Consider the following 27,153-nt stretch of genomic DNA (forward strand, 5'->3'; position numbering starts at 1 on the left):
ACCATCGAGGGGCGCGAGTGCGCAGAGGAGGAGACTACAACTCCCAGATGCCTACTAGGCCAAATCTGTGGCTCCGTCGGACCTGGCGAGCATCCCCGGGGAATGGGAATAAGGCTTTGAGAAGCGGAAGGCGGCAAGCGCGACGTCCGCGGCGGTGGCACCTGCTTGACCGCGGCTGGCTGGATCAGGAGGCGGGGAAGTGGGGCTGCCCCCAGTCTTGGGCTAGGGGGACGCGTAGAAGTTCCGACCTAGGTTGCCTTCCCTTGTGGCAGGTGGAAGAAGAAGAGGAAGGGGGAGAAAGGTGAGCGGAGCAGGTGGCTGGCTGGGCTGGGGATGAAGGGTCGGGGGGTGCTTTCAGCAGGGGTTGTTTGGGGTGGGGGTGGATCTCTCTGGGCTAAACTCTGCCTGCTTTTAGTGCCCAAGCTCAGCCTGCCTTAGGTGGGAGTCTTTGGGACGGGATGGGCAGCGGTCCATGGGACCTTCTGGAGAGGTTGGCTGGGGATACAGGTAGATACAGATTAACAGAGTTGGAAGGGACCTTGTAGGTCATCTAGTCCAACCCCTCCGCCCAAGCAGACCCTACACCATTTTTTGACAGGTCTCTTCTTGAAAGCTTCCAGTGATGAAGTTCCCACAACTTTTGTTCCATTGGTTGATTGTTCTCACTGTCAGAAAATTTCTCCTTATTTCCAGGTTGAATCTCTCCTTGGTCAGTTTCCATCCATTATTCCTTGTCTGGCCTTCAGGTGCTTTGGAAAATAGCTTGACCCCCTTCCTTTCTGTGGCAGCCCTTCAAATATTGGAAGACTGCTATCACGTCTCCCTTGGTCCTTCTCTTCACTAGATTAGCCATGCCCAGTTCCTGTAACCGCTGTTCATATGTTTTAGCCTCCAGTCCCCTAATCATTTATTTATTGTTTGTTTATTTATTGGTTCGATTTATATGCCGCCCTTCTCCAGAGATTCAAGGCGGCTTACAGTGCGTTAAGCAATAGCCTTCATACTTTTGTATATACCTGCTTAGTAGGGCTTTCGGGCCCTCCCTAAGCGGTGTTCTTTTTTATACAAAGTCAGCTTATTGCCCCCACAATCCAGGTCCTCATTTTACCTACCTCGAAAGGATGGAAGGCTGAGTCAACCTTGAGCCTGGTGAGATTTGAATTTGCAGTAATTGCAGGCAGCTGGTGCTACTTTAACAGCACTTAGTCAGCTGCGCCACCAAGGCTCTTCCTGGGATGATGAGAAGCTAGTGGGTGTTTAGCCCTTGGTGTTCCCCGAGCTGAGTGGTGTGCTTGCAGACGTTGCATTTCCAACCATTGGGTGTGCTTAATTCCGATTTGGCACTCAAGTGAGCTCTACCCCTGAAGAAGCTTCTTGGATGAGAAGCGAAATGTTTTCAAAGGAAAAAAACCAGAAAGTCCAGTTGCCTCTTGAAAAAAAGCACCTTTCAGTCTACCCCAATAGATCATGCCCTGATAACTTGGGGTTTTTCTGGTGCTACACCCACATACACCCGCAAACTGGTCAGCGGTCCAGGCTTTGGATGTTGCTGCTGAACATCAGGTGGGATTGCAATAAGACCATCCTCACCTGTGACTTGATTGCATAGGAGAAGCCTGGCCTGGCATGGTCCCAGAAGTTCCTGGGAGCAAACTACGAAATTTTTTCCAAAAAAAGCATATTCTAATAAAAATGTCAAAATCAAATGATTAAATGATGTACCTTTATTTTTAAAATGCAATTCAGTTTACGTATTTTTCACAAGGATGTGAAAGACTCTGCATTAAATGGTACCACATAAAAGTTCAGTGACCATTATAAAACACATGTGATATGTGATCACTGAAGGCTGTGAAAATGTGGTTTCATCTCTTTACTGATCTGTCTGAATGCCAAGCTTCTGTGAATTCCCTGGCATTTGTGGATTTGGCTTGATGAAATGACCAAATTGGGTAATGAAATGTCTGCAAGTCGGCAGCCCAGCTCAGAGAGCACCAAGATTTCCACAATTCAAAACCTTGAGCTGCAGATATTCTCTTCTATTGAAACAAGTGGGTGCAATCCACTCTGGGAACCCATTGCAACTCACTGAAGCAGGTGACTGGATTGACCCATTATTTGGCTTTGTATAAGGGACTGACTCATACCTTTCTCAAACAGGTGGGGCACCTGGCCCCATCCCACAGAGCACGGTGAAGGAAGCAACAATTCCATAGACATCCATCTGCAGTTTTAAAGAAATTAGGGTAAGGCTTCTCCCTTCCAAAATTTCAGTAATCTCCAGGCTTCTCTTGTTGGTGCGTTCATTAAGTTTTGAATCTTTTCTTGAGTTTCTTGTAACCCAGATTAAGCTGTCATTTAGTTATTATTTTTTTTTGCCCCATCAAATGGAGACAGAATGTGAGATAACAAACTATTGTTCCTTTTGTTGATTGTTCTTCCCATTTTTTTTTCCTCAGTCTCCCTTGCAAACTTTCACACTGGTTTTCTACAAGATGCTATACCACAGAAAACCTCAATAAAGATTAAGCTTCAAGCTAAGCAAGTTAAAAGAAATTGTTGGCCTAACCACCAAATTAAATGCATTAGTCTAAACCCAGCCATAGTGTTCAGTGCTGAGAGCCTTGCAAGATTTGACTGGGTACAAAAAAATGAACTACTTGTACTGTGGTTTGCTTATGGCAAGTTGTGAATTCAGCCAGTTAGCAACTGTTCAGTAACGGATTAAGCAAGCCTTATCTCGCAGTCTATACATACCACCATTAGTATTTCTATCTGTTACATCAGATACCGCACTTAAGTTGTGTAACTTTTAGGAAGCCTGATATGGTTGATTGTGAGATGCAGTTCATTAAAAAGATTTGGGTATGCGTCAGAGGTGGGTTTCAGCAGATTCTGACCAGTTCTGGAGAACCGGTAGCGGAAATTTTGAGTAGTTCGGAGAACCGGTAAATACCACCTCTGACTGGCCCCGCCCCCATCTATTCTCTGCCTCCCGAGTCCCAGCTGATCGGGAGGGAATGGAGATTCCCTCCCGATCCCTATCCTTCCATATCCTTTCCCTGCCACACCCACAAAGCCATGCCCACAAAGCCACACCCACAGAATCAGTAGTAAAAAAATTTGAAACCCACCACTGTATGCATTAACTGGGCATTTTAGATATACAGTTGAATTTCTTTTACAACCATTGGGATTAAATTCAATCCACTGAGGTCTTGGAAACCATGATTTGATTTCTGAACAGAATTATTTCTGCAGCTTTTTCAGGCTGCTTAGCTTCATGTTAGAAAAAGTTGCTAATTTCTGAATCTGTGTGTATTCATAACTTTGTTTTAGCATATGTTGCAAAGGCAGTTGCCTTCTGGTTGAGCTCCTTCTGCCAAGTGTATCTCTTATTAAAAGTGTTCCCATGCAACAAATTTCGGAAACAACTAAAGAGCTGGTGGCAATTAAAATAATACTGGGATATGCCACAGTGGCCTCTCATGGTATAAAGTGACTTCATATATCCGTTTAGAAAATTCTGTGTCAAAGCTGAATGTCTGATTTTAGGCCCTTTATATTGCCTTCTCATTGCTTCCGCACCATGAAGTGTACTTCCCTTCAGAAGAGCATTACAATTTGTCCCTGTTCTCCTTCCTCTTGCAAAGGGTTAATATATACCTTTTCAGCCAGAGTACTAATAAAGCTTGTTATATGACCACAAAGTATTACTTTTTTGTTCAACATGGTATGTGGTAATGGCCAAAAGAACTGCTGTAAAAATCCTCCTTCAGTCTGGCCCTTTATACATAACTCCTGAATAATTCTGTACTTAGCATGGCCAGTGTTTTTTATTTTATTTTATTTATTTATTATTTTATTTATTTATTTTATTTATTTTTCACATTTCTTAATGGCCCATGACCCTCAAAGAGAGACCCTGGCTACAATGTTAAAAAATATATAACTAACTATCTACCCTGTTTCCCCCAAAATAAGCCCAATCGGGCTTTCGAGAGGGTGGCAATAAGGCCAAGTGCTTATTTCAGGGTTCAAAAAATATAAGGATCTTATTTTCGGGAAAACACAATATCTATCTATCTACCTACCTATCTATCTATCTCTCTATCTATTCTAAAAATTTAGGAGGAGGCAAGAGTGATTAAATATTACTAAACTAGTGAAAAGTTGAGGGGACGGCTTTCAGAGGACTAACCAGCCACATGTCTGGATGCTCCTCTGGGCTCCCCATACCAGCCCACAGGGCCATGTTTTAACTCCTTTACGGAAGCTCAGGAGAGGGCAACAGCTCTTTTCCTACACGCCACCAGTCAAGAGTTCTTTAACTGACGGGGGCTGCAACATACTTTCCCTGCCTGACCCAGTGGGATGATTAATATAATGGGGCAAAGATGGTTCTACAGATAACCTGGCGCAGTTGCCATGTAGGGATTTATAAGTCACAACCAACACCTTGCATGGATCCAGAAGCAAACTGGCACCCAGGGCAGTCCGCTCTCTAGGCATCTCCACAGGGCTTCTTCCACCATGCTTGGTATCCAACTGGGAACAAATCAAAGCAATTTTATCCTCCAGATGCACAGAAAATTCCTCTGCACAGCCTTATAGATGGGCCTTCCCCTTCCTGAGAAGACTCGGGGTAACCCTAAACAGGGCCACTGGGCAACACTCTGTGGATTCATTAAGAGCAGAGAAGTGTTGACTGGAACTTTTATAGGAAATATATCTGTAGGGCAGCATCTTGGAAGAAACTACTGTAACAAATAAGGCTATTTCCAGCTTAATCTAAAAATAATAAAATAGGTGGAGTGGATTGATACGGAGCGATACAACTGAACTTCTACCAACACAACTGTTAAGATGGTGCCAACTCTCGTGCCCTGTTTATTACATTTTGGATTGGGACCACCTGTTGATTGTGTGAGAAAACGCTTGGCATTTTCACACTCACTCCCGTTTAAGAATGAGATCTTTGTTTTCTTTCCTCATAGCTCTCAAAATGGATATTTTTGGAGACCTGCGGCGAATGAACAAACGCCAGGTAAAAGAGGAGTTACAGTTTGTTATGCAATGTTGGCTTGTGAGCAATGACTGAGCTTGTTTGTTTCACAATTGTTTGTATCCACAGTCAGAATCAATTTAATGAAATTGATGTCTTCTCAATTTCAGGTAGTCCCTGCTTAATGACCATTCATTCAGCGACTCTTTGAAGTTACGATAGTGCTGAACAAATGGCATTGATATCCAGTCCTCAAAGTTACAGCTGTTAGGATGCCCCTGTTGTCACATGATCAGAATTCAGGCACTTGGCAGCCCACCTGCATTTACGACCACAGGGTACCCTTTAACAATCCCCACCCAAGTAGCTCCCCTCATCTCTTCGCTTTAGATCAGAGAAGGGAAACTATGGCCTTTGTATGACTTGTAGACTTCAACTCCCAGAATTCCTGAGCCAGCATGGCCCTTGTGTGACTTGTAGACTTCAACTCCCAGAATTCCTGAGCCAGCATGGCCCTTGTGTGACTTGTAGACTTCAACTCCCAGAATTCCTGAGCCAGCATGGCCCTTGTGTGACTTGTAGACTTCAACTCCCAGAATTCCTGAGCCAGCATGGCCCTTGTGTGACTTGTAGACTTCAACTCCCAGAATTCCTGAGCCAGCATGGCTGGGTCAGGAATTCTGGGAGTTGAAGTTCACAAATCATAAAAGGGTCATTGTTCCTCAGCCCTGCATGTGGACCCTTTGCACTCCACAACCTTTGCCACCCTGTGCTCTGACACCCGGATGACCTATGCCATCTTGTTGCTTCCACTCTCGATGAGACACACTAGCCCTTCATGAGGCAGTGGCCTGGAAGAAGGAAAGAAAGTCTTGTGCGGCCAGCAGCTGCCTCACGAAGAGCCCAACTGGGCAGGTCTCGGCAGTAGCAGGAGCAAGAAAATGGTGAAGATCAGCTGCAGGCTATGGAGGGCAGGATGGGGAGGGCATCTGCAGCTGGGGCTTTGTGCTGCAACGCTGGACTTTATGGCGCTAAGCTGGGCTGAGGCCGCTGCAGCTTTGTACCTCAGTGCTGGGCTGGATTGGGGCGCTTGCAGCTTCATAAAGTGCCAGACTGGCTATTCTCATCAGCAATGGGAAGAAGAAGAAAATGAAGATCAGTTGGGGGTGATGGCCAGCAGAAACCTAGGACAGGTTGCACCCCTTCCTGTCTCTGGCAACAGCCACCCCCAGTCTGACTACATTAGCACGAAGGTATTACAGCCACTTACCCGGCCAAAGGCCTGCTTGTGAGCCAACCATGTCTTGCCACTTCCTGCCATCTTCCCCATTGGCTTTGCTCATTGGAACTGGTGACCCCCTGCACTCCCCCCACCCCCACGCATGCGCATGTGACCCCCCCATGCTCTCCCCACCCCCCACGCATGCACTGGTGACCCCCCATGCTTCCCCCGCCCCCGCTCCCCCCACCCCCACGCATGCACTGGTGACCCCCATGCTCCCCCCATGCTCCTCTCACCTCCCATGCATGCATTGGTGACCCCCACCCCCCATGCTCCTCCCACCTCCCCACGCGTGCACTGGTGACACCCCCACACCCCACATGCTCCCCCCACCCCACATGCATGCACTTGTGACCCCCGTGCTCTCCACACACCCCCACGCATGCGCAGGTGACCCCCCATGCTCTCCCCACCCCCCACACATGCACCGGTGACCCCCCATGCTTCCCCCGCCCCCGCTCCCCCCACCCCCACGCATGCACTGGTGACCCCCATGCTCCCCCCATGCTCCTCTCACCTCCCATGCATGCATTGGTGACCCCCACCCCCCATGCTCCTCCCACCTCACGCGTGCACTGGTGACACCCCCACACCCCACATGCTCCCCCCACCCCACATGCATGCACTTGTGACCCCCGTGCTCTCCACACACCCCCATGCATGCGCAGGTGACACCCTGTGCTCCCCCCGCTCCCTGCACATTCGCAGGTGACCCCCCACACTCCCCCACCCCGTGCATGCATGCACAACCCCCCCGCCCCCATGCATGAGCGAGTGTCTCCCACATGCGCCCCGCGCATGCGCAGCAGAAACCCAAAAATCAGCTGGCCAGTGGGAAGTGCACGTACATGCGCGGTGGAGCTTAGCTGGGGCAACAGCTTGCGTGCCTGCAGAGAGGGCTCTGCATGCCATAGGTTCGCCATCACGGCCCTACATAAATCTTGATGTCTTGAAAATCTGTAAATTGAAAAAGATCAGATTTTGGATGCTTCTAGAATCCCCCCCCTTTTTTTTCCCCTCTCCCACATTTACAGTCTACATGTCCTATGTTGTTTGCCTTTTTACTTTTTTTAAAAAGCACTTGTCTTTTAATGTAAATGAAAGCAAAAACAATTTAAATCCGGTATTTCTCAAACGCCGGCAACTTCAAGAATTCCCAGTGGCATTTCACAGGGCTGAGTCCAAAGGTGAGATGGTAGAAGTGGCGTTATGACATAAGGACATGCATCACAGTGCTGCGTCTGCCATCTTGACTCCCTAAGCAGATGCTGATACCTTGTGCCAAAACTGAAGGAAAATACATGCTGGCCCCATCCACTTTCATTATTATCCTTCCCCCTGACTCTCTCTAAAAGATTGAATGACCTTAACGTTAGATCAAAGTTGGCAGGCTGCGGACTTCATGTTTTCCCCGGGCATATGCGCACAGCTGCCTGAACATCCTTGAATCAGCACTGTTTGGGGCAACACAGATTTCCACTGAAAGTTAATAAACTAGTGAGCGTGAGGTTTGCTCTTTATTTATATGCTGGTGGGAATGTGGTTTTCTCCTTGATAAGATATTGTTTTCTGCTTGATTGTTTGTTTCTGTGATAGTTTCTTGATTAGGGTAATTGTTTTCTCTCTTTTTGTCTGGTATTACTCTCCGCTTATCTGGGTGTTAGCTGCTGAAGAGGCTGTGATCTTTTTGTTTACTTCTTAACTTCTTTATTATCTCTTTTGAATGATGTGTAAATATGGTTTATCTCTATGTGTCTATTGATGGCTGATTTGTCTGAGTGACAAGCTTCCCTAGTGTTTTCGATTTAGCTTGGTTTAGGTCTCTAGGATGTTCACAATTTCCCACTTGAAACTATGGTTAAAACTGTCCATCTGCTATGAAATTAAGGAATTTTCATGGTGTCTTCTGACTGCTAATTGACGTTCATGGATGAGCTCTACTAGTCTTCAGTTTGTCCTACACAGTGGCTGTTATGGTCCTTCCACTTTATGATGACTCCTGTTCTTTGTCTCCTTGGTCTACTGAGTGTCTTGGTTTACTTAAAATGTTTGGCTTGGGGGAGGAGAAAGGGGGAGCTTGGCTTGTGTGCTATGGTGATGGTTGTGGTTGTACAAGTAGTCCTCCACTTATGGCTATAATTGAGTATACATCTGCCAGCAAACCACCGAGTTCAGAGAGCACCAAGGACTCCAACCCTGAGCTACATGTATTCTTTCTGTTGGTAGTAAGTAGTGTGAATCAAGCAGTCTGCTGTAGTACTTCTAACTTTGCAAAGGTCTCTCTCACTCCAGAAAGTGTGAGAGTTTTTTTTTAAATTTTCAGAGCCAGTTCTGGGGAGGATCGTGAACCTGTTTATGGATAGGTACAAATACGTGGCATGAGCTGGTCCTAAATAACCTTTTCACAAGTTGATAAGAACCGTGGTGGCGCAGTGGTTAGAGTGCAGTACTGCAGGCTACTTCTGCTGACTGCTGGCTGCCTGCAATTTAGCAATTCGAATCTCACCAAGCTCAAGGTTGACTCAGCCTTCCATCCTTCCAAGGTGGGTAAAATGAGGACCCAGATTGTTGGGGGCAATAGGCTGATTCTGTAAACCGCTTAGAGAGGGCAGTAAAAACACTGTGGAGCGGTATATAAGTCTAAGTGATATTGCTATTGTAAATCAATGGGTCTGCTTTAGTCATTCTACTGGGCTAGTACCGGAAGGCAATAAATCTGTTTCCCTTATTAGCCATTCATTTGTTTTTTAAACAAATGGAAAACTGGGCCACCTCTTGGCATGGAGCTTTGCAATGCTACCCCACGCGGACAAGAAAGGCTTAATGTCGTGTTTTTCCCATGCGCTGATCTACTTCATGGCTCTCCAGCTGCTGTGCTGTTTTTCTTGTTGACCAGTTTTGGATTGCCCTACTTAAACCGTGTACCTGCCATACTGTTGCCTTCATTATTCAAATGCAGCATCATGGGAAGAGTGACTATTCTGAGGAAAGAAACAGGTGCCGATTGAATGTAAAGATTATTTAAAAATTATTTATCTATTTATATCCCTGTTCTGCCTGAAACACTTTGTCACTCAACCCCTTGCTCTTCGTTCTGTTGAGGCAGTCAGGTGTAACTCCTTAAAATACGTGAAAGACACTGAGCTTGTCAGCTGGAAAGCTGAGAGCCCAGGTTTAAGACCCGAGCGTCACGTGATGGGGTGAGCTCCTGTTACTTGCCCCAGCTCTTGCCCACCTAGCAGTTTGAAAGCATGCAAATGCGAGTGTCAACCCTGAAGCGAACCTGGCTGGGGTCATCTTTGAGGCTTCAGGGTTGCCACTAGATGGGAGGGGGAAGGAAATAATTAGCTGGGGTTTTGCAGTCAAAACAAAAGGTTTTCCTGTGGGAACCAAGGTCATTCCAATAGGTGGCTGGGAGAGGAGGAGCAAAGTAACCAAGCAACTGGCCAGCACCTCTATTGCAGGGGTGAAATGCTCCCGGTTTGGACCGGATCACCTGATCCGGTAGCGATGGAGGCGGGTGGTTTGGAGAACCGGTAACAAAAATCCCTGCCCCCTCCCCCATGCCCAGCTGAGCCGCACAATCATCAGAGGCTTTTTTTTTTACTTTTAAAAGCATTTTTTTCTACAACCTCTTCAGCAGAAAAAATGCTTTTAAAAGTAAAAAAAAAGCCTTTGATGATCGTGGGGCTCAGCTAGGATCATCAAAGGCTTTTAAAAGAAAAAAACCCTTTTTTTCTTTTAAATGCCTCTGACGATCCAAGCTGAGTTGCCTGATCGGCAGAGACTTTTTTCTTTTAAATGCCTCTGACGATCCAAGCTGAGTTGCCTGATCGTCAGAGACATTTAAAAGAAAAAAAGTCTCTGCCGATCAGGCAACTCAGCTGGGATCGTCAGAGCCTTTTGAAAGCATTTTTTTACAACCTCTTCGCCGAAGAGATTGTAGAAAAAATGGTTTTAAAAGTTAAAAAAAAAATTGGCCGCACCCACCCAGTCACATTACCTCCCCCACACCAAGCCACACCCACAGAACCAGTAGTAACAAATTTGAGATTTCACCACTGCTCTATTGGATCATGTGACTGATGACTTGGGTAAAGGGGGAAAACTTTCTCTTTAATTAGATGAAAACCACGGGAACTTTAAGAGTCGGTTTTCACCAGTTGTGCCAATATGATGTATCCAATAAAACTGGTCTTCAAGGAATCTACCTGCTTCGGAGTGCTGCTTTCTATGGGTGCATTACTTGGAACGCTGACAGCGAGTAGATAAATAGGTACCACTTCAGTGGGAATGTAACAGCATTCTGTGCACCTTGGCATATAGTCATGCTGACCACATGACCATGGTAATGTCTTCAGACAAGCCTGGTTCCCTCGGCTAAGAAATTGAGATGAGCACCACTCCCTAGAGTCAGACATGACTGGACACGGGAAACTTTTATCTATGGACAATGCAGGGTTTTTTTTCTGATCAGTTCTAATTATGATAGATGCAATACATGGTCTTTTGACTTATAGAGCCACTAGAAACCTGAAAGGACAATACACGAAATAAAACCAGCTTCCCTGTTCTCAAAACCTATTTACATCTACTGGATCTACTTTTCATATCCAATTTAATATTCTTTAATATTTTAGTTGAGGTTCCTTTATCTAAAGTTATTAAGATCTTTTGTTGACGTTGTATGGGTGAAAATTAAATTTGTGCCCAATATTTGAATTTGGAGATGTTCAGCGATGCATCCTGTAAAAGCAGAAAATGAGTACAATGACTCTTGAAATAATAACAGCAATAGCGGTGATTATATGATCAAAGAGTTTATATGAGATTTGTTCTTTTCATTCTGCTCTTCCTTTTCTTGTAGCTCTATTACCAAGTTTTAAATTTTGCCATGATCGTTTCTTCAGCCCTAATGATATGGAAAGGCCTTATTGTTATCACCGGGAGTGAGAGTCCAATTGTAGTAGTGCTCAGGTATGTCTCTTTATCAAGAATTTGTTTGCTGGGGTAGTTTGCAGCCCTCAATTTTTGTCTCATTCCTGTCCTGAATTGGGAATAGGGAAAGAGAGAATGAGTGGGAGGTTCTGATTTTTATAACCATCATTTCTTTAATATGTTCCCTTGTTTTTAGTAAATTCCATCTAGGATAAGTTGTGTTATGAAATTTGACTAGGTCATAGTAACCTACCTATTCCTTTTTGATCTTCTTCCTATAAAAAGCTTTAAGCAGTCTTAATAATTAATAACATATGTGTGTTCTTTTATATACGATGATGGCAGACTGAGAAACCATGGGTAATTATTGATTATAGATTATTCCTACACTCTAATTTGCACATGTTAAAAATAAGTATTGTTGGATTCTTAGTACTTTTTGAACTTAGTTGCTTTTCTGCAGAGATTTCATTACAAGCTTGGATAACATCATCATTGATGTTGATTGAAAGTGACCAAACTGAGAGAACACTCAAGAACCCAACAGTTTAATCCAGTTCCACATATATTCCTTACTATTGAAATAAGTATTTATTGAACTTTTCCAATAACATACCATGATGTTGGGCTCCTATAAATAAAATTTTTACGGGGGTGCGATGGCTCACCAGTTAAAGACACTGAGTTTGTCAGCTAGAAAGCGGACAGTCCAGGTTCAAGACCCTATGTAACAGGGTGAGCTTCCATTACATGGCCCAATTCCTGCCCACCTAGCAGCTTGAAAGTGTGAAAATGTGAATACATAAATAGGTACCACTTGGATGGGAAGGTAACAGGTTCTGTGCGCCTCAGCATATAATCATTCTGCCCACATAACCACGGAAGTGTCTCCAAACTATGCTGGCTCCCTCTGCTAAAAAACAGAGATAAGCACCACTCCCTAGAGTTGGAAATGACTGGACAGAGGAAACCTTTGATAAAATTTTACAGAATTCCTTTGTCGAGATAGTTTGATTCATTTAAATCTGTTGTGGGTAAACTTTGGAAACATTTTAGGCCTTGTAACCAGGGTCGATTTGATTTAAATCGAGTCGATTTAAATCATTATTTAAATCACTAGTAAAAAGACTTGATTTAAATCAACTCGATTTAAATCATAATTTTTAAAGAGCAACTGTCATCTCTGCTACTCCTTTGACCCGTTGTTGACTCACCGATAGTCCCAGTGTTGCAGAATAAACAGCCTCGTGCTACATAACTAAGCTCCATTTCATGCTGAATAAACTAAATTATTTATGTATCTTAAATAGAAAACTATCTTACGATAGCTTTTACCCCAAAAGTTTTTTATTGAAATAAATTCAATAAAAATCAAAAAAATCTGATTTAAATCAAAAAAATCCAATTTGTTTGATTTTTTTAAAAAAAATCATTGATTTTTATCCACCCTGCTTGTAACACAAAACCACATCCAATATCCTGTGCTTATTTATTTTTTGGTAATCATTGTGTTCATTGAGTGATGAGGTGGCCTAGAGGTGGAACTCTCGCCTCACAATCAGGAAGTTGTGAGTTCGATCCTAGGTAGAGGCAGATATTTCTCTCTCTCGGCACGATGAGTATATATTTACTGAATATAGCTCTGCATTGGTGACAGGAAGGGCATCCGGCCAGTAAACACTCAGCTGCATTCAGTTGCCCAGACTCCACCCCGCAAGGGATTGTGGGGTCATTAAAAGATGATGATTGTGTTAATCGTAAACATTCTTCTCTTCTCCTTTTCTAGTGGTAGTATGGAACCAGCCTTCCACAGAGGAGACCTCTTGTTCTTGACAAATTTCCGAGATGACCCCATCAGAGCCGGAGAAATTGTGGTTTTCAAAGTCGAAGGAAGAGATATTCCAATCGTGCACAGAGTGATTAAAGTTCATGAAAAGTAATGCTGGTCACACAAAGTACAGTCGATAAAATGGTTCAGAGAAAGGCCTGTGTTGGGTAGCTGAGGGTTTTCAGAGTTGGATTCCAAGTTAGTGGGTGGCATTAAGATGAGGAAATGAACAGGACAAAATCAGGACAAAAATGAATTATTTATTATTCATTGAGTTTAGGTAACTCTGGGTGGCTTACAATATTAAAAAATAAAACTACCGTATTTTTTGGAGTATAAGACGTACTTTTCAGCCCCCTAAAAGAGGGTGAAAATTTGGGTGCATCTTATACACCGAATGTAGCCAAAAACGCAAGGCACGGAGATCGCAATGGTCTGTGCCAATCCCTGCAGCCTGGAACAGCTGATTGGGGGTATTCCGGGAGGCCAATCCACCCGCCAATCAGCTGCTCATGCTGAATCAGGCTGCAATAATGTGCTGAAGCTGACCTGGCTGTTTGCTATTTGCTGCAAAGACTCAAGAGTTTGCAGCAGCAAGCAAAACACAAGCAGAGGAGAAGAGTTTTAGTTTTAGTTTCAGAGATGAGCACAGCATGCAGCTTTAGAACAATTGACCTGAGCCACACCCAGGCTCCTTGCTGTCTCCTTCCTTGTTGCTCACACAGCAAATACTGTTTCAGTTTCCAAACAGTCTCACACACTGACAGGACACTAGCCAGATGAATACCGATGGATAATGGTACTGCTTTTTTCAAGAGGCAACTGGACTTTCTGGTTTTTCTTTGAAGACGTTTCGCTTCTCATCCAAGAAGCTGCTTCAGCTCTGACTGGATGGTGGGGAATGGAAGGATTAAAGGACTGGATGGTGGGAACTTTAATTCCCCACCATCCAGTCAGAGGTGAAGAAGCTTCTTGGATGAGAAGCAAAACGTCATCAAAGAAAAACCAGAAAGTCCAGTTTCCTCTTGAAAAAAACACATTTGGGACAACCATGACCTGGATGACTGAGCATCTCCATAGACATTGGAACTTAAATTTTAGTAAAGCAAAGTTGAATTGCTGATATGCTTCTGTGTATTTAAATTTTTTTTTCCTAATCTGGCAGAAACTTTTAGGGAGTGTTGGGTTTAAAAGGAAATAAAACACACATTTAAGGGGAATGGGGAAGAAAGCAAGCATTGGCAATTTAAGCATCCACATTATCTTAACTGCTGTATGGCAGGCTTTACTTTGTGCTCTTTTTTTTTTTTTAATTTGATTTATATGCCGCCCTTCTCCAGAGACTCAGGGCAGCTTACAATGCGTTAAGCAATAGCCTTCATACTTTGTATATTTATAGAAAGTCAGCTTATTGCCCCCACAAACTGGGTCCTCAATTTAGCTACCTTAGAAAGGATGGAAGGCTGAGTCAACCTTGAGCCTGGTGAGATTCGAACTTACAGTAATTGCAGACAGCTGGTGTTAATCACAATGCTATCAGTCTGCTGAGCCACCAGTGCCACTTTCAATTTTGTTTTCCTTCCTTCCTCTGCATCTTGAATACCTAAATCGGTGTTTTCCAAGCATCCTTCGTAGTACAAATGTCAGACCTGATTTTTCTAGTGGGTTATTGCCCTTACAACACGGTGACATTTTCAAAAGATTATTTTTTATAACATGACTGTTTAAACATCGCTCCAGAGTGATGCGACAGCTTTAAAATGAGATGTGTTTAGACCTCTCTGCTCCATATTAGATGAAAATCAAGATGTTTGGTGGCACTTTTTCTGACTAACCAATTTCAATAGAAGACTTGAGATTTTGTGAGCTACAGCGTACTTCATCTGACGCGTGGAATGGCAAAACTAATGGGGAAGTGAACTGTAGCTCACAAAAGTTTTCTCCTTTTAATGAAAAGTGTTGGTCTGAAAAACTGCCACCTAACTCCTGTTTTTGGGTCACCGTAGACTAATGCAAACCTCCCCAACAATTTATACAGCTAAATATGGTATTTTTCGGAGTATAAGACGCACCTACCTTTTTTGGTGAGGAAAACAAGAAAAAGAAATCTGCCTCTGCCTCCCAGCAATTTTGCCTCATTGCAGCAAACAGCCTGCTTTACTTTCATTTTCATTTTCAGCATAGCTTGATTAGCGCAAGAAAAAAAATCTGCCTCCCAGCAATTTACCTCCTTGCAGCAAGCAGCAGAGGCCCGCACAGCAATAGGCAATGGCAATCCCTGCAGCCTGACAATCAACTTGAGGACCCAGTTTGTGGGAGCAATAAGCTGACTTTGTATAAAATATACAAAAGAATGAAGGCTATTGCTTAACGCATTGTAAGCCGCCCTGAGTCTCCGGAGAAGGGCGGCAAAAAAAAAAAAAAAATTAGGCTGTGCTGAAGCTGAAATGGGTTGTTTCTTCTTGCTGCTTGCTGCAAGGAGGTAAATTGCTGTGAGGCAGAGACCAAAGGGTGGAGGCCAGTGGGTAGGAGAGCTACATTCAGTGTATAAGACGCACCCAAATTTTCACCCCCTTTTAGGAGTCTTATATTCCGAAAAATACGGTATATAATGGATTGCTTGTCCATTTTGCTGCATTTCTGGATAATAGGTAACGGTAGTTTCCATAATTAGCTACCTGACCCATTTAGTTTAGAAAATTCTTTGTCAGATCTCTGGAAGTTGAGTCATGACAACTGAACTTCTTTTTTGGTTTGAAACGTTTCGCTGTTTATCCAAGTAGATACTAGCAAAACTTTTCAAACCAAAAAAGAAGCCCAGTTCCCATGACTCAAACTTCCAGACAGCCCTGTTGGGATGGCTGAGAATATTCATTGACATATTCTTTGCCAGATCCTAAGCTCTCACCAAAAGCCGGAGATGGTGAATCTGTGGCCCTCCAGGCATTGCTGAACCTCAGCTTTCAGCAGTGCCAGCCGATGTGGAAGGAATGCAGTCTTGAGATACAGTTCAGCAACAACTGGAGGCCGAAAGCTTTGCTGCCTATAGCAAATTACTGAAAGCAGTTAAGATTGATAGTCACTGATAGGCAGTTAAGACTGATAGTCTGATAATCACTGATAAAACCTGGGCCTCCACCATTCAATCTGGCTCAAAGAATTAGCCTCTGGTTTTAAGCACCTGGGAAAGATTAATGGCATAAAGGAGTTTACTTGATAACAGAATAACTTATTTAGACACTTAATCTTTTTTCACATATAGTGAGCGCTTGTTTTCCAGATAACCTCTTTCTAGACCAAGTAAACATGAGAAATCTAGTCATTTATTGTTCTTTAAGGTAATTCTATGGCTAAACAGGTAGTCCTTTTTTTTAAAAAAAAAGTTTTTTATTATTTTAAAACATAAACATAAAACACATCTTTTCAAAACAAAGCTCTTGATCCGGTCACAAATTCATACAAATCACTAACAAATCTTAATTTTCAATTAATACAACTTAATATTTAACTCAGTTATTTCTCTTAAATCTATTATTTAACTATGCCATTATCCCCCAAAACCCGTTACTTAAATCTTAAATCTTAACCAATTATCATTCCCTTTTTCTCTTTCATTTGCTTAGATGGATATATTTTTAAAGTATAAATCATACAATCATTATAAACATTCATAAAATATTAAATTCCAACATAATCATTTTATTCTTGCAATTGAGCTCAACATTTATAATCTTTATTTCTGTTATTAAACCTAACTTATTCGTTTCATGTTAACTATTAATCTCAACATACTCCTCCTTATTTTGGCTATCCCACCACATTTTATTTTTGCTATACTACCCCGCATCTTTATCTTTTGTTGTTAAACCAATCATTTTTATTTCTTGGCTGTTAAACACAGCATAACCATTTTGTTTTTGGCTGTTAAACACAGCATATTCATTTTTGTTTCTTGGCTGTTACACAGCATAACCATTTTTGTTTGGCTGTTAAACACAGCATACTCTTTTTTTATTTTTTTGGCTGTTACACAGCATATTCATTTTTGTCTTGGCTGTTACACAGCATTGTCATTTTTCTTTGGCTTAAATAGGTAGTCCTTGTCTTAACAACTTAAGACCCAGGATTATGGTTGCAGATTGTAGTCATTAAGATATGTGTCTCTGTGTAGGTGTATGTATGGTGCAGGTATATACGGTATTTATGTATGTGTATAGCATGTGTATATGTATGTTAAGTATGTCTTTGGGTAGATACACACTTTAGTGCAGAATTTCATTTTTAATGTGGGCCGGTGTGCTCGCAGTAAAAAAAATGACAATAAATTTACCTTATCTTACATGACCATGCCCGATTTTACTACAGTATCTTGTTTGTGGCAGTTGTTAAGTGAACCCGACAGTTGTTAAATAAATCCATTTTCCTCAATGGGTGGAAACCAGAAGACTGGAAACCAGCAAAAACAAATGCCAGAAAGCGCGGTCACATGACTGTGGAATGCTGCAAACTTAAATTGAGTTGGTTGTCAAGAGCTCAAAATGTGATCAAGTGAACATTGGACGTCTGTTGGAACTTTGAAAATAGGTCGCGAGCAGCTCTGTGGAGGTCCATTGTACCTTTAAACAGTCCCTAAGCAACCAGTCATTAAACAAGGATTATCTGTAGTAAATACAGGTAGTCCTCAATTTACAACAGTTTGTTTAGTGACTGTTCAAAGTTACTGAAAAATGTGACTTATGAAAAATGTGACTTATGACACAGTTATGATTTTTGCAGCATCCCGGGGTCATGTGATTCTCTCTTGCGACCTTCTAACCGAGAAAGTCTGTGGGGAAGCAGGATTCACTTAACAACCAGGTTACTAATTTATCAACCGCAGTGATTCATTTAACAACTGAGGCAAGGAAGGTCGTAAAATGGGGCAAAACTCGCTTAACAAATGTCTCACTTAAGACCCGACCCAAGAAATATTGGGCTCAATTGTGGTCGTAAGTTGAGGACTACCTGTAATGGGCCCTGGGGAGAGCCAAATACTTGTTTAGCTCTGATAGCAGGAGTCCTAAAACACCTGGACATTTATTGAAAATACATGGAAGGACAATATGTACCTATTGCTATCTTATCACTTGACCCTACCTTCGGGTGGTTGGTGAGCCGTTTCAAAATTGCTATCAACAGTTAGTTGCTATCAACTAATCCATTCCCTGTCCTGTTGCTTGCTTGCAGAGAAAATGGCAACATCAAATTTTTGACCAAAGGTGATAATAATGAAGTCGATGACAGAGGTTTGTACAAAGAAGGACAGAACTGGCTAGAAAAGAAGGATGTCGTAGGCAGAGCACGAGGGTAAGTAAACTTGGATTGTGCAAGCAGCCTATCTTGTCAACGCCGGAATATCAGTGAGTTACGCAGATGGAATTCTCTCCTTGTTTTTCCCCTGCTAGCATCGTGGTCTGATCTGGAAAATACATTTATTTCAGGATGAGTCACTAGAGGCTTCGGGGCCACGTACAATCCTCCAAATTATTTTGAAGGGCACTGGGAGCCCCTTTTGACAACAAGGATTGTCTGAAAATTGGTAGCATTTTGAGCTGGAAATACCTCTCAACAGGGGTGTTATCCACTTACCTTCGCTACTGGTTCGCAAATGTGAGCGCACGCGCCATCTCCATCAAAAATGACGCAGAGAATCAAAAATGGGGCGTGATTACATACGGGCGGGTGGGCGGAGCCTCCCGCCACCGCCACTACCGCTTCACCTGAACCGGATAGAACTGGCTGAATACCGCCACCGCCTGTCACCCTAATTTTGGTTTAAATCACGGGTGTCAAACTCGCCGCGTCATGTGACGTTGAGACCTTTTTCCCCTTTGCGGAGCTAGGGTGGGCGTGGCCTGCACCTGACCACCTGGCCCATAGGCCTCCAGTTTGACACCCCTGGTTTAAATTATTATTTTGATGTCTACAGCAAATAACAGTATTTCTAGATGAGAAACAGTTAGGAAATCCAAGACCCGAAGTCTAGATTGGGAAGTTAAAAAAAAAAAAATCTAGAAAGAATACAATAGCCTCCATACTGTTTCCAAGAAAAAAAAATATTTGAACACGTCCAGGAGTTCCCAGAAGTCATGTCTAGCTTGAGGGAGAATCGCAGCAGGTAGCGGCGCCTTCCAGATCTTGGCAGATCTTCAGAAAGTTAATCTGCTTCAAATCTGTTTGGTAGTTGGAGGAGAGACAAAGAGGAAATAGGAAGTTGCTTCTAAATGCAGTTTGCAGGGGATATAGTGGCAAAAGAACCCCAGAAATATCTGGTGTAACAAAATGGTGAATTAAGATGGGTTTTGGTTTGGTTTAACAGGGCTAATAATACAGTCTTATGGGTAGTCCTTGACTTACAAACGTAATGGAGCCTGCCTGTGATGGTCATAAAGTGGATCATCACATTAACAGATTAACAGAGTTGGAAGGGACCTTGTAGATCATCTAGTCCAACCCCCTCGCCCAAGCAGGAGACCCTATGCCATTTCTGACAAATGGCAGCCCAGTCTCTTCTTGAAAGCCTTCAGTGATGAAGCTCCCACAACTTCCAAAGGCAACTTCTGTTCCATTGGTTGATTGTTCTCACTGTCAGAAAATTTCTCCTTATTTCTCCTTGATCTCTCCTTGATCAGTTTCCATCCATTATTCCTTTTCTGGCCTTCGGGTGCCTTTTTCCTCCCCCTGGCAGTTATTAAGCAAACCACCATGTTGCTAAGCGAACACTACAGTTGTTAAGTAAACCTTGAAGCCATTAAGTGTCATACTGGTTGTAAGTCGAGGACTAACTGTATGTGGCTTCATGCAGGCAGCAACATTTGTAGCTTTCAGTGTTTTAAGAGGTTTACTAAAGTAACATTTTAGCTTGTGTATTTTTTAAACTCTTTGTGGTTATGTGTTACCCTAATACCGTATCTTATATTTAATATTAGCAACCTTGATACTATTCATATGGAGTGACAGGATCTAAATTCAGTTACTAATATATTAAATCAATCATGCCTGACAATTACTGTTCACCAATGTTTAGTCAATGACTGTATTGATTAATAAGACGACTATGTTTAATTTCTTTCAATTAGGTTTTTGCCATACGTTGGAATGGTAACCATAATCATGAATGACTATCCAAAATTTAAGGTGGGTACAGATTTAGCTGAGAATCTATGAAATGATCTTTAGATTTAGAATGAACATTATTGTTTAGGCAAGAAGAGAAAATAATATCTAATAATTTTTATCCTGTTGCTTGACGTTTACCATTCACATAGTTTTCTCTTTCGGGCTGAGAATTATGGGAGTCATATTTTCAACCCATGTGGTGGGACCAAAAGGGATGTTAGGAGTCAGGCTGTATGTTAATTTAATAGTTAAACAAATACCGTGTTTCCCCGAAAATAAGACCATGTCTTATATTTTTTTGAACCCTGAAATAAGCGCTTGGCCTTATTGCCATGCGCTCAAAAGCCCAATTGGGCTTATTATCAGGGGATGTCTTATTTTGGGGGAAACAGGGTAGATTTGAGGAGAACGTAGCCAGTTTTTGCACATTGTCAGCAATTTGAAACTAGTTTACTGAAGGGTGTGTGAGAGTTGCTTGGTGGTTCACTGAGGGTGTAAGATGTGGATTGGAGAGGATGCACAAGAATGCAGGGTGCACATGAGGTGCTGCGTAGGTCAGAGAAGGCCTGGGAGGGTGCACCAATATGCAAGGAGGAACATGGGAGGTGGTGCAAGGGTGTGTGTGAGAGGCACTACACGGATTGGGAGAAATTTGTGTGACACATAAGTTGGGGTGGTGGGTGGGAGGTGCTGGTCAGGGAAGGTGTGAAGAGGTGCATAAGAGATACTGTTGGTCAGAGGTGGGGTTTGTGGGGGTCGGAAAGGATGTGATGGGGAGTATAAGAGGCACAGATCAGGGAGGGTGCATGGGAGATGTGGCATGGGTAGACAAGGGTGCCAGGAGTGCACAAGGGGCGTCATGCAGGTTAGAGAGGGTATACAAAAGGAAAAAGTTGTGGAGGGTACAGGAGGATGCACAAGTGACCCCTTGCAGGTCAGGGACATTGCGTGGGGATACAGTGCGAGTCAGGGTGTATATGGATGCATGAGTGACTGGGTGTGACATAAGTGTAGGGAAATGAAACCAGGTGGGGGATACCAGTGATTTGCTACCTTCTCCACTGGCTTCCCCATTGAGTTTCTGGAGAAGCCATCAGGAAATGTTTCAGATAGCGTTCCTCAAAAACATATTTAGTTTATGAGATGTGCTATGGAATGTGGTGCCCACACGCAGTAATATTCCATGTGTTTGTTTTTTCACAGTATGCTCTCTTAGCTGTCATGGGGGCATATGTACTTCTGAAACGGGAATCATAAAAGAATCTGGAATTGCCTCGGACAACTCGTCAGCATAATTATATGAAGAGATACTAATATATTTGAAACGTCTCCCTGTCTGCAGATAATATTACGTGACACGTGAAAACCATATTTTATTTGTTTTGTTCCCCTTCATGCTACAATCTTAACTGTGGGCAGCCCAGTTGCCTTCATTGAGTCACACTGATATTTTTTTTGTATTATATCCATTTTCCCCAACCTGGTTCATCTCCTCAAATTTTCAGCCAAAAATGTCTTTTGGGCATCTTGGGTGGAGATTACATGAATTATGGTCTAAAACCAGTTTAGGGAAGACAAGATTCTCTTGGCTGTTTTGTTAGCAAATAATTGTTTTAATTTCTACTTTGTGTTCACTTTTCCTCATTAGTGACAAAAATGGATCTGCTTATTTTGAAAATACTTTGGAGAATAGTTTCATAGCTGTGAATCTTGACTACACTGAGAGTTCTAGTTTTTATTACACCTTTCGTGCAAGGGACCTCTTGGCCCAATTTGTACCCACTTTCAAATTATTCCCATCTCCCACCCATCCCACCTGGGCAGCAGTTCAAACAGTTACTGATGATTTGTTAAAAAGTCCCTTCTTGTGAATGATTTCACAAAGACAGACAAATGCTTCTAACGAAGAATTGAACAATGTAGTTTTGATTAAGGTTATAAGATGCACCTTTCTGCAACAGTGGTGTTCTAGCTGCATTACTTCATCAAACCAGCTTGAAAATCAAGACCCACAATGATATTATCTGAGTTAGTGCACTTGCACTTGCACTTATACAGGTAGTCCTTGCTTAACAACACTCATTGGGGACTGGCAACTCTGCCACTAAGTAACACAGTTGTAAAGCATGGCATTACATGATTGTGCCAACTTAACCAATGGCAGTTGTGTAGTTGGGGTTGTTAAGCAAATCTCACCCAGTCATCAAGCAACGACATCACGTGATCGCTGTTTTCAACTTCCCGCTGGCTTCCCCAGTGACTTTGTCGGAAGCCAGCGGTGAAGGTTGCAAATGGCAATCAAGTGGCTGTGAGATGCTGCAATAGAACTGCGAGAAGTTTGTCAAGTGCCTAAAAAACATGATCATGTGACCTTGAGAATGCTGTTACAGATGGAACTTTGAAGAGTGGTCTTAAGTCTCCTCATTCAGCATCGCTGTAACCTTGAACAGTTGTGGAAAAAAATGGCTGTTAAGGAAGAACTACCTGTAATGTAATAACATGGAGGACGAAAGCCTTTAACTGTCTAGCCTAGCTTGAGTGAAAATGTAGGAGTCCTTAATTTACAACCACAACTGAGCCCCAAATATCTGTTGCTAAGTAAGACAATTGTTAAGTGAGTTTTGTCCCATTTTATTACTCCTTTCCTACCACAGTTGTTAAGCAGATGCTGCAACAGTTGTAAGTGTGAAAAACGGATATGTCACTTTTTTCCAGTTCAATTGTAACTTCAAATAGTCGCTAAGCGAATGGTTGTAAGTCGAGAACTAACTGTATGCTCCTGCTAAATTCCCTTAATCATCAGTCAGTCCCAAATGTTCTGTTGATTTGGATTTGCAGTCTAAGAAAACTATAGAGAGTGTTTCTCAATTTCAGCAACTTCAGGATATGTGGACTTTCGACTTCCAGAATTCCCTAGCTAGCTTGAATTCTGGAAGTTGAAATCCCCACATCCTAAATTTGCTGAGGGGGAGAAACACTGCTATGAAAAGTAAGGAGGATGATTTTTAAAAAGATATGATATGCTTTGCAGCTTTTTAAATTTAATATTTATAGAGGAGTTCCAGTTCCCTTCTTCAGTAAAATATTAGAAAGCACATGATGCCTACACATCTGATACAATATATTTGACACCCATTTTTTTGTGCCAGTAATGTACCATTTCATTTTTTCTAAATACCAATAGTTTAAACCCTCATGGTTTTGTGTATAGCCTGTAATAAAAGCAACAGGTTTACAGAATTTGCGACCATAGCTTAGATTTCACAGCATATAATCGACAAGCAAAGTATGCCATTTTTGTGGCTACTGCTTTTTCCCCCCTCCTAATTGAATAAATATGTGGGAGTCACTTCCATTTCTCACAATGTCAGGCAAACCAACTAAACTCAGAGTTTGACTAACCATGAATCCAGCTATATTGAGAAGGGGAAACTATTCATTAAGGCTGTGTGGTGGTTTCAGACACAGGCAAAAACGTGTTCAGGAATATATGACAGGACATTAACATAACTCCAGTTTGACTCTTTAAAGTAGCTGCATCTTTTCCCAGATTGTACATTTGACCTTGAAAGTTACCGTATAGTTGTAGGAAGCTGTGGGATCCTTGGTACTCTCTGAGCTTGATTGTTTTCTTGCAACTTCACTCCCTTCTAGCACTTATAAGATTGCCTAGTTTAGTAATAAAACGTCTGCAGGAAAACAACCAAGCTCAGAGAGCACCAAGGATCCCACAGTCCAACTACAAATAAGCTCTTCTTTTAGTAGTCATCCAGTAGAATTAGTAGCCATCCAATTCTATTGGTAGGCACAATGGCTTAGTGGTTAAAAACACTGAGCTTGTCAGCTGGAAAGCTGGCAGCCCGGGTTCGAGACTTGAGCGCCATGTGATGGGTGAACTCCCGTTACTTGCCCCAGCTCCTGCCCACCTAGCATGCAAATGAAAGTAGATAAATAGGTACCACTTCGGTGGGAAGGTAACAGTGTTCTGTGCACCTTGGCATATAGTCATGCTGGCCACGTGACCATGGAAATTTTCTTCGGACAACGCTGGCTCCTTCAGCTAAGAAACAGATGAGTCAGACATGACTGGAAAGGGGAATCCTTTATTTTTGTTGGTAGTCATAGGAAAACGAACGTTCCCTGGACATCCTGAAGTGGCATTTTGCATCTGCGGTGCTGCAGAGACCTAATGTTCACTTTACTGCCAAATGCTATAAACATTTAAATTGGCAACCGTGAAAAAGTCCTATCACTGACTGGGTTCACACATCGCAACGTTAAAACGAGTCCTTCGGGAGTAGGGCGGTATATAAATTAAATAAAAGTAAAAGTAAATAAAAGTAAAATGTACCTTTATTTTGGTTTTGTGTTTTGTGAAGCCAGGATTTGCAGTCAGTAAAGTGACAGTTAATAGAACAATAGTTTAGTACAATGTGACATTTTGGTCACATCAAATCATTAATTATTTGATGATGCCATTTGGATGTATGTATGTATAAAGATCCATCAGCCCAAAGTAGCTTTATTATAATGAAGAATGGTCCTGTGCTTGGATGTTTTGCCTGAAATTGCTGCTTCTGTAAGCATTGGAAAAAGGTGGAAAAAATGTCCTTGCTATAGGATTTACCCAGCCTTGAAATAAAAATGGGATTGTTGAAAGTACATGAATGATGCAAGATATTTGTCCACTAGATAGACCAAACCAGACCGCTAAAACTATAATAACAACAAAATCTTGCAAGTCTGTTTATGTTATACCTTTTCTTCCTACTTCAGAGAATTAGAAAGTTTTCTCTTCTGAATATTATCTGCCTGTTGTGGACTTAAAATATGTGTTACTGTTCATTATCCTGGCAATGGAACTTGCATATCTCCATCAAAGTCGTCATCTTTATTCTCTACAGTACTTTTGAGTTCTTGGTGTTAGAGGGTATATTCTTGCAGACATTTCGTTAGTACTTTGGGTAACATCATCAGTGCATGTTAGAATGACCTCTGCCATTCTCATTAGTGGCCATATGCACCAGGGATACATCCTATCCTGGTATAGAATTGTCCACAAGAAAACTACCAAGCTCAGCTCACCATGAACTCAACAATGTATAAGTTCTAATATTAGAACAAGGAAAATTTGACCTAAAATCTTTTATTTTATCTATGCTGTGGGCATAATCCTTTGTAATTGCCATAACTCTACTCCTATGGGGCTGGGAAATAGAGTTTGTAGTGTAAAATTTCTACCCCGAGATCAGATTCTAGTTTAAAAGCCCAACACTTGCCCCTCCAACTTTATTCTTGGCCTTTTAAATTCCTTTTGTGGCCTTAGGGAAATCACTTTAAAAATGAATAATCTGAGTTATTTTGTTTAACTTCTGTCTTGCAATTTCATGGTAATAAATGTGTCAGTCCTTTGTCTTGTTTTTTTTTTAAAGTAAATTGCTTTAAAGGCTTGCCAGATTTCTATGAAAAGACCCACAAAGAATAAAAACGAAAAACAAGTTGTCAATTCTTGAGCTGTACTAATAAATGTGATGCCCACACATCCTTCTCTCTTTGTTTTATCATGCTATGCAAGAATATCATTAAAACATTGGTGTCTTGGTTTTATAACTTAACTGGATTCTATTTTTTTTCTGTGGTTGGATTTCTGTAGTTAATGTTGAGGATTATTTCAAAAAAGCAACTTGTGCAAAACATATGTTGTTTTCTGACATGGGAACAGTTGCCAGTATCAATTGGCCCTTTTGTTATTGCTGTAGTCTTCTTTTGAAAGGTAGTGATTTTATTATATTTTAGATCAATACAGTTAATCATTCAATTAGTGCAAGTAAAAATACAAACAATACAAAGAACATTGATAAAGGAGAAAATGTATTTTATATAAATTGTTAAGTATTTCATATACCTAAAAGGTTAAACAGTATTAAAAGAGTCTAAAAAAGAAGGGAAACAATAAAATTAGAAAAAGTGGGGGGAAACCCTAAAAATCATGAAACATTTATGTACTTTTGACACTAAAATAATGTTTTATACAAATAGTTACAAAGCAGTTGTTAAACAATGAGTAAAATGTGCACTACAGAGAATTGGGTTGGAACCGCATCTTACAAGGAGGCTTGAGTGGGGGAAAATGTGTTTGTCTCAGATGAGATGCAAATATTACATTGCAATTAAATTTAATTTAAAAATAAGTATGTTATCGGAGGTCTTCTGAGTAGCATCGTTAATGGTGGATGATGTTGCCAGAAAGTTGAAAATATCCCAGATTTGAGTGAAATTGACTTTATAGAATTTTAAATAATATTTGCCAATCAAAATAAGCTCAAGAAATTTCTTTAAAGAATTTTGGGGAGGGAATTTCCTTACACTGCCTCTTACGAACATATTTTCCTACATTATAGGAGTTGGTTTTGTGCTAAGTCTCTTAGCTGGGTTATATATGTATATCACATGTAATCCCATATTTAAAACATGCAATATTATGTCTGAGAACACATGCTCTTCACTTTCTTTTTTTATTTGCTTGCAGGTACAGAAATAAAGAATTTTAGTAACTTATCACCTCTTAAAATACAACAAATGATCTCTTCTTATATCCCAAACAGGTATCCCCATATCCCTTCTCCACTAGCCTTCCAATTCTACAAATTATTGGAATGATACGCTTAGCTTTAAAATAACACATTATTACCTAGTAGCAAGTTCTGTGGTAGTTAGCTTAATTTCATGATCTGGGAAAAAACACAGTTACTTTAAAGGGCCACAGACAAATGCTGTTCGTGCACCTACACTCTGAAATTACTTCTGAAATTGAATCATAAGGATTCTACAGTTCTATTAAATATAAATAAATGCCTGAATCCTATGTATGGAAAGCAGAATTTTACAACAGAAAGAAAAGACGAAGCTACTGTATTTTGCATACATTCAAAAATTGCCAAG

The 27,153-nt window shown here is 41.7% G+C and overlaps 1 protein-coding gene across 2 annotated transcripts; it reads left to right on the top strand.

Annotated features, from left to right (window-relative positions):
• SEC11C (SEC11 homolog C, signal peptidase complex subunit) lies at positions 1 to 25,826 on the top strand. 2 transcript variants are annotated; one of them, XM_034442442.3, is made up of 8 exons: positions 1 to 301; positions 2,161 to 2,246; positions 4,998 to 5,047; positions 11,155 to 11,264; positions 13,012 to 13,161; positions 18,280 to 18,399; positions 20,172 to 20,229; positions 21,415 to 25,826. In XM_034442442.3, exons 3-8 carry the CDS (start codon positions 5,006 to 5,008, stop codon positions 21,466 to 21,468), a joined length of 534 nt encoding a protein of 177 aa, XP_034298333.1. In that variant the 5' UTR covers positions 1 to 301; positions 2,161 to 2,246; positions 4,998 to 5,005; the 3' UTR covers positions 21,469 to 25,826. The 2 variants fall into 2 exon arrangements, with proteins under 2 accessions (XP_034298333.1, XP_034298334.1); XM_034442443.3 differs by lacking the exon at positions 2,161 to 2,246 and having other exon boundaries at positions 78 to 301.
• Positions 25,827 to 27,153: the final 1,327 nt, after the last annotated feature.

Source organism: Pantherophis guttatus, chromosome 2 (assembly GCF_059756535.1).
Source record: "Pantherophis guttatus breed Tessera chromosome 2, ASM5975653v1, whole genome shotgun sequence".
NCBI classification, from domain to species: Eukaryota; Metazoa; Chordata; class Lepidosauria; order Squamata; family Colubridae; genus Pantherophis; species Pantherophis guttatus.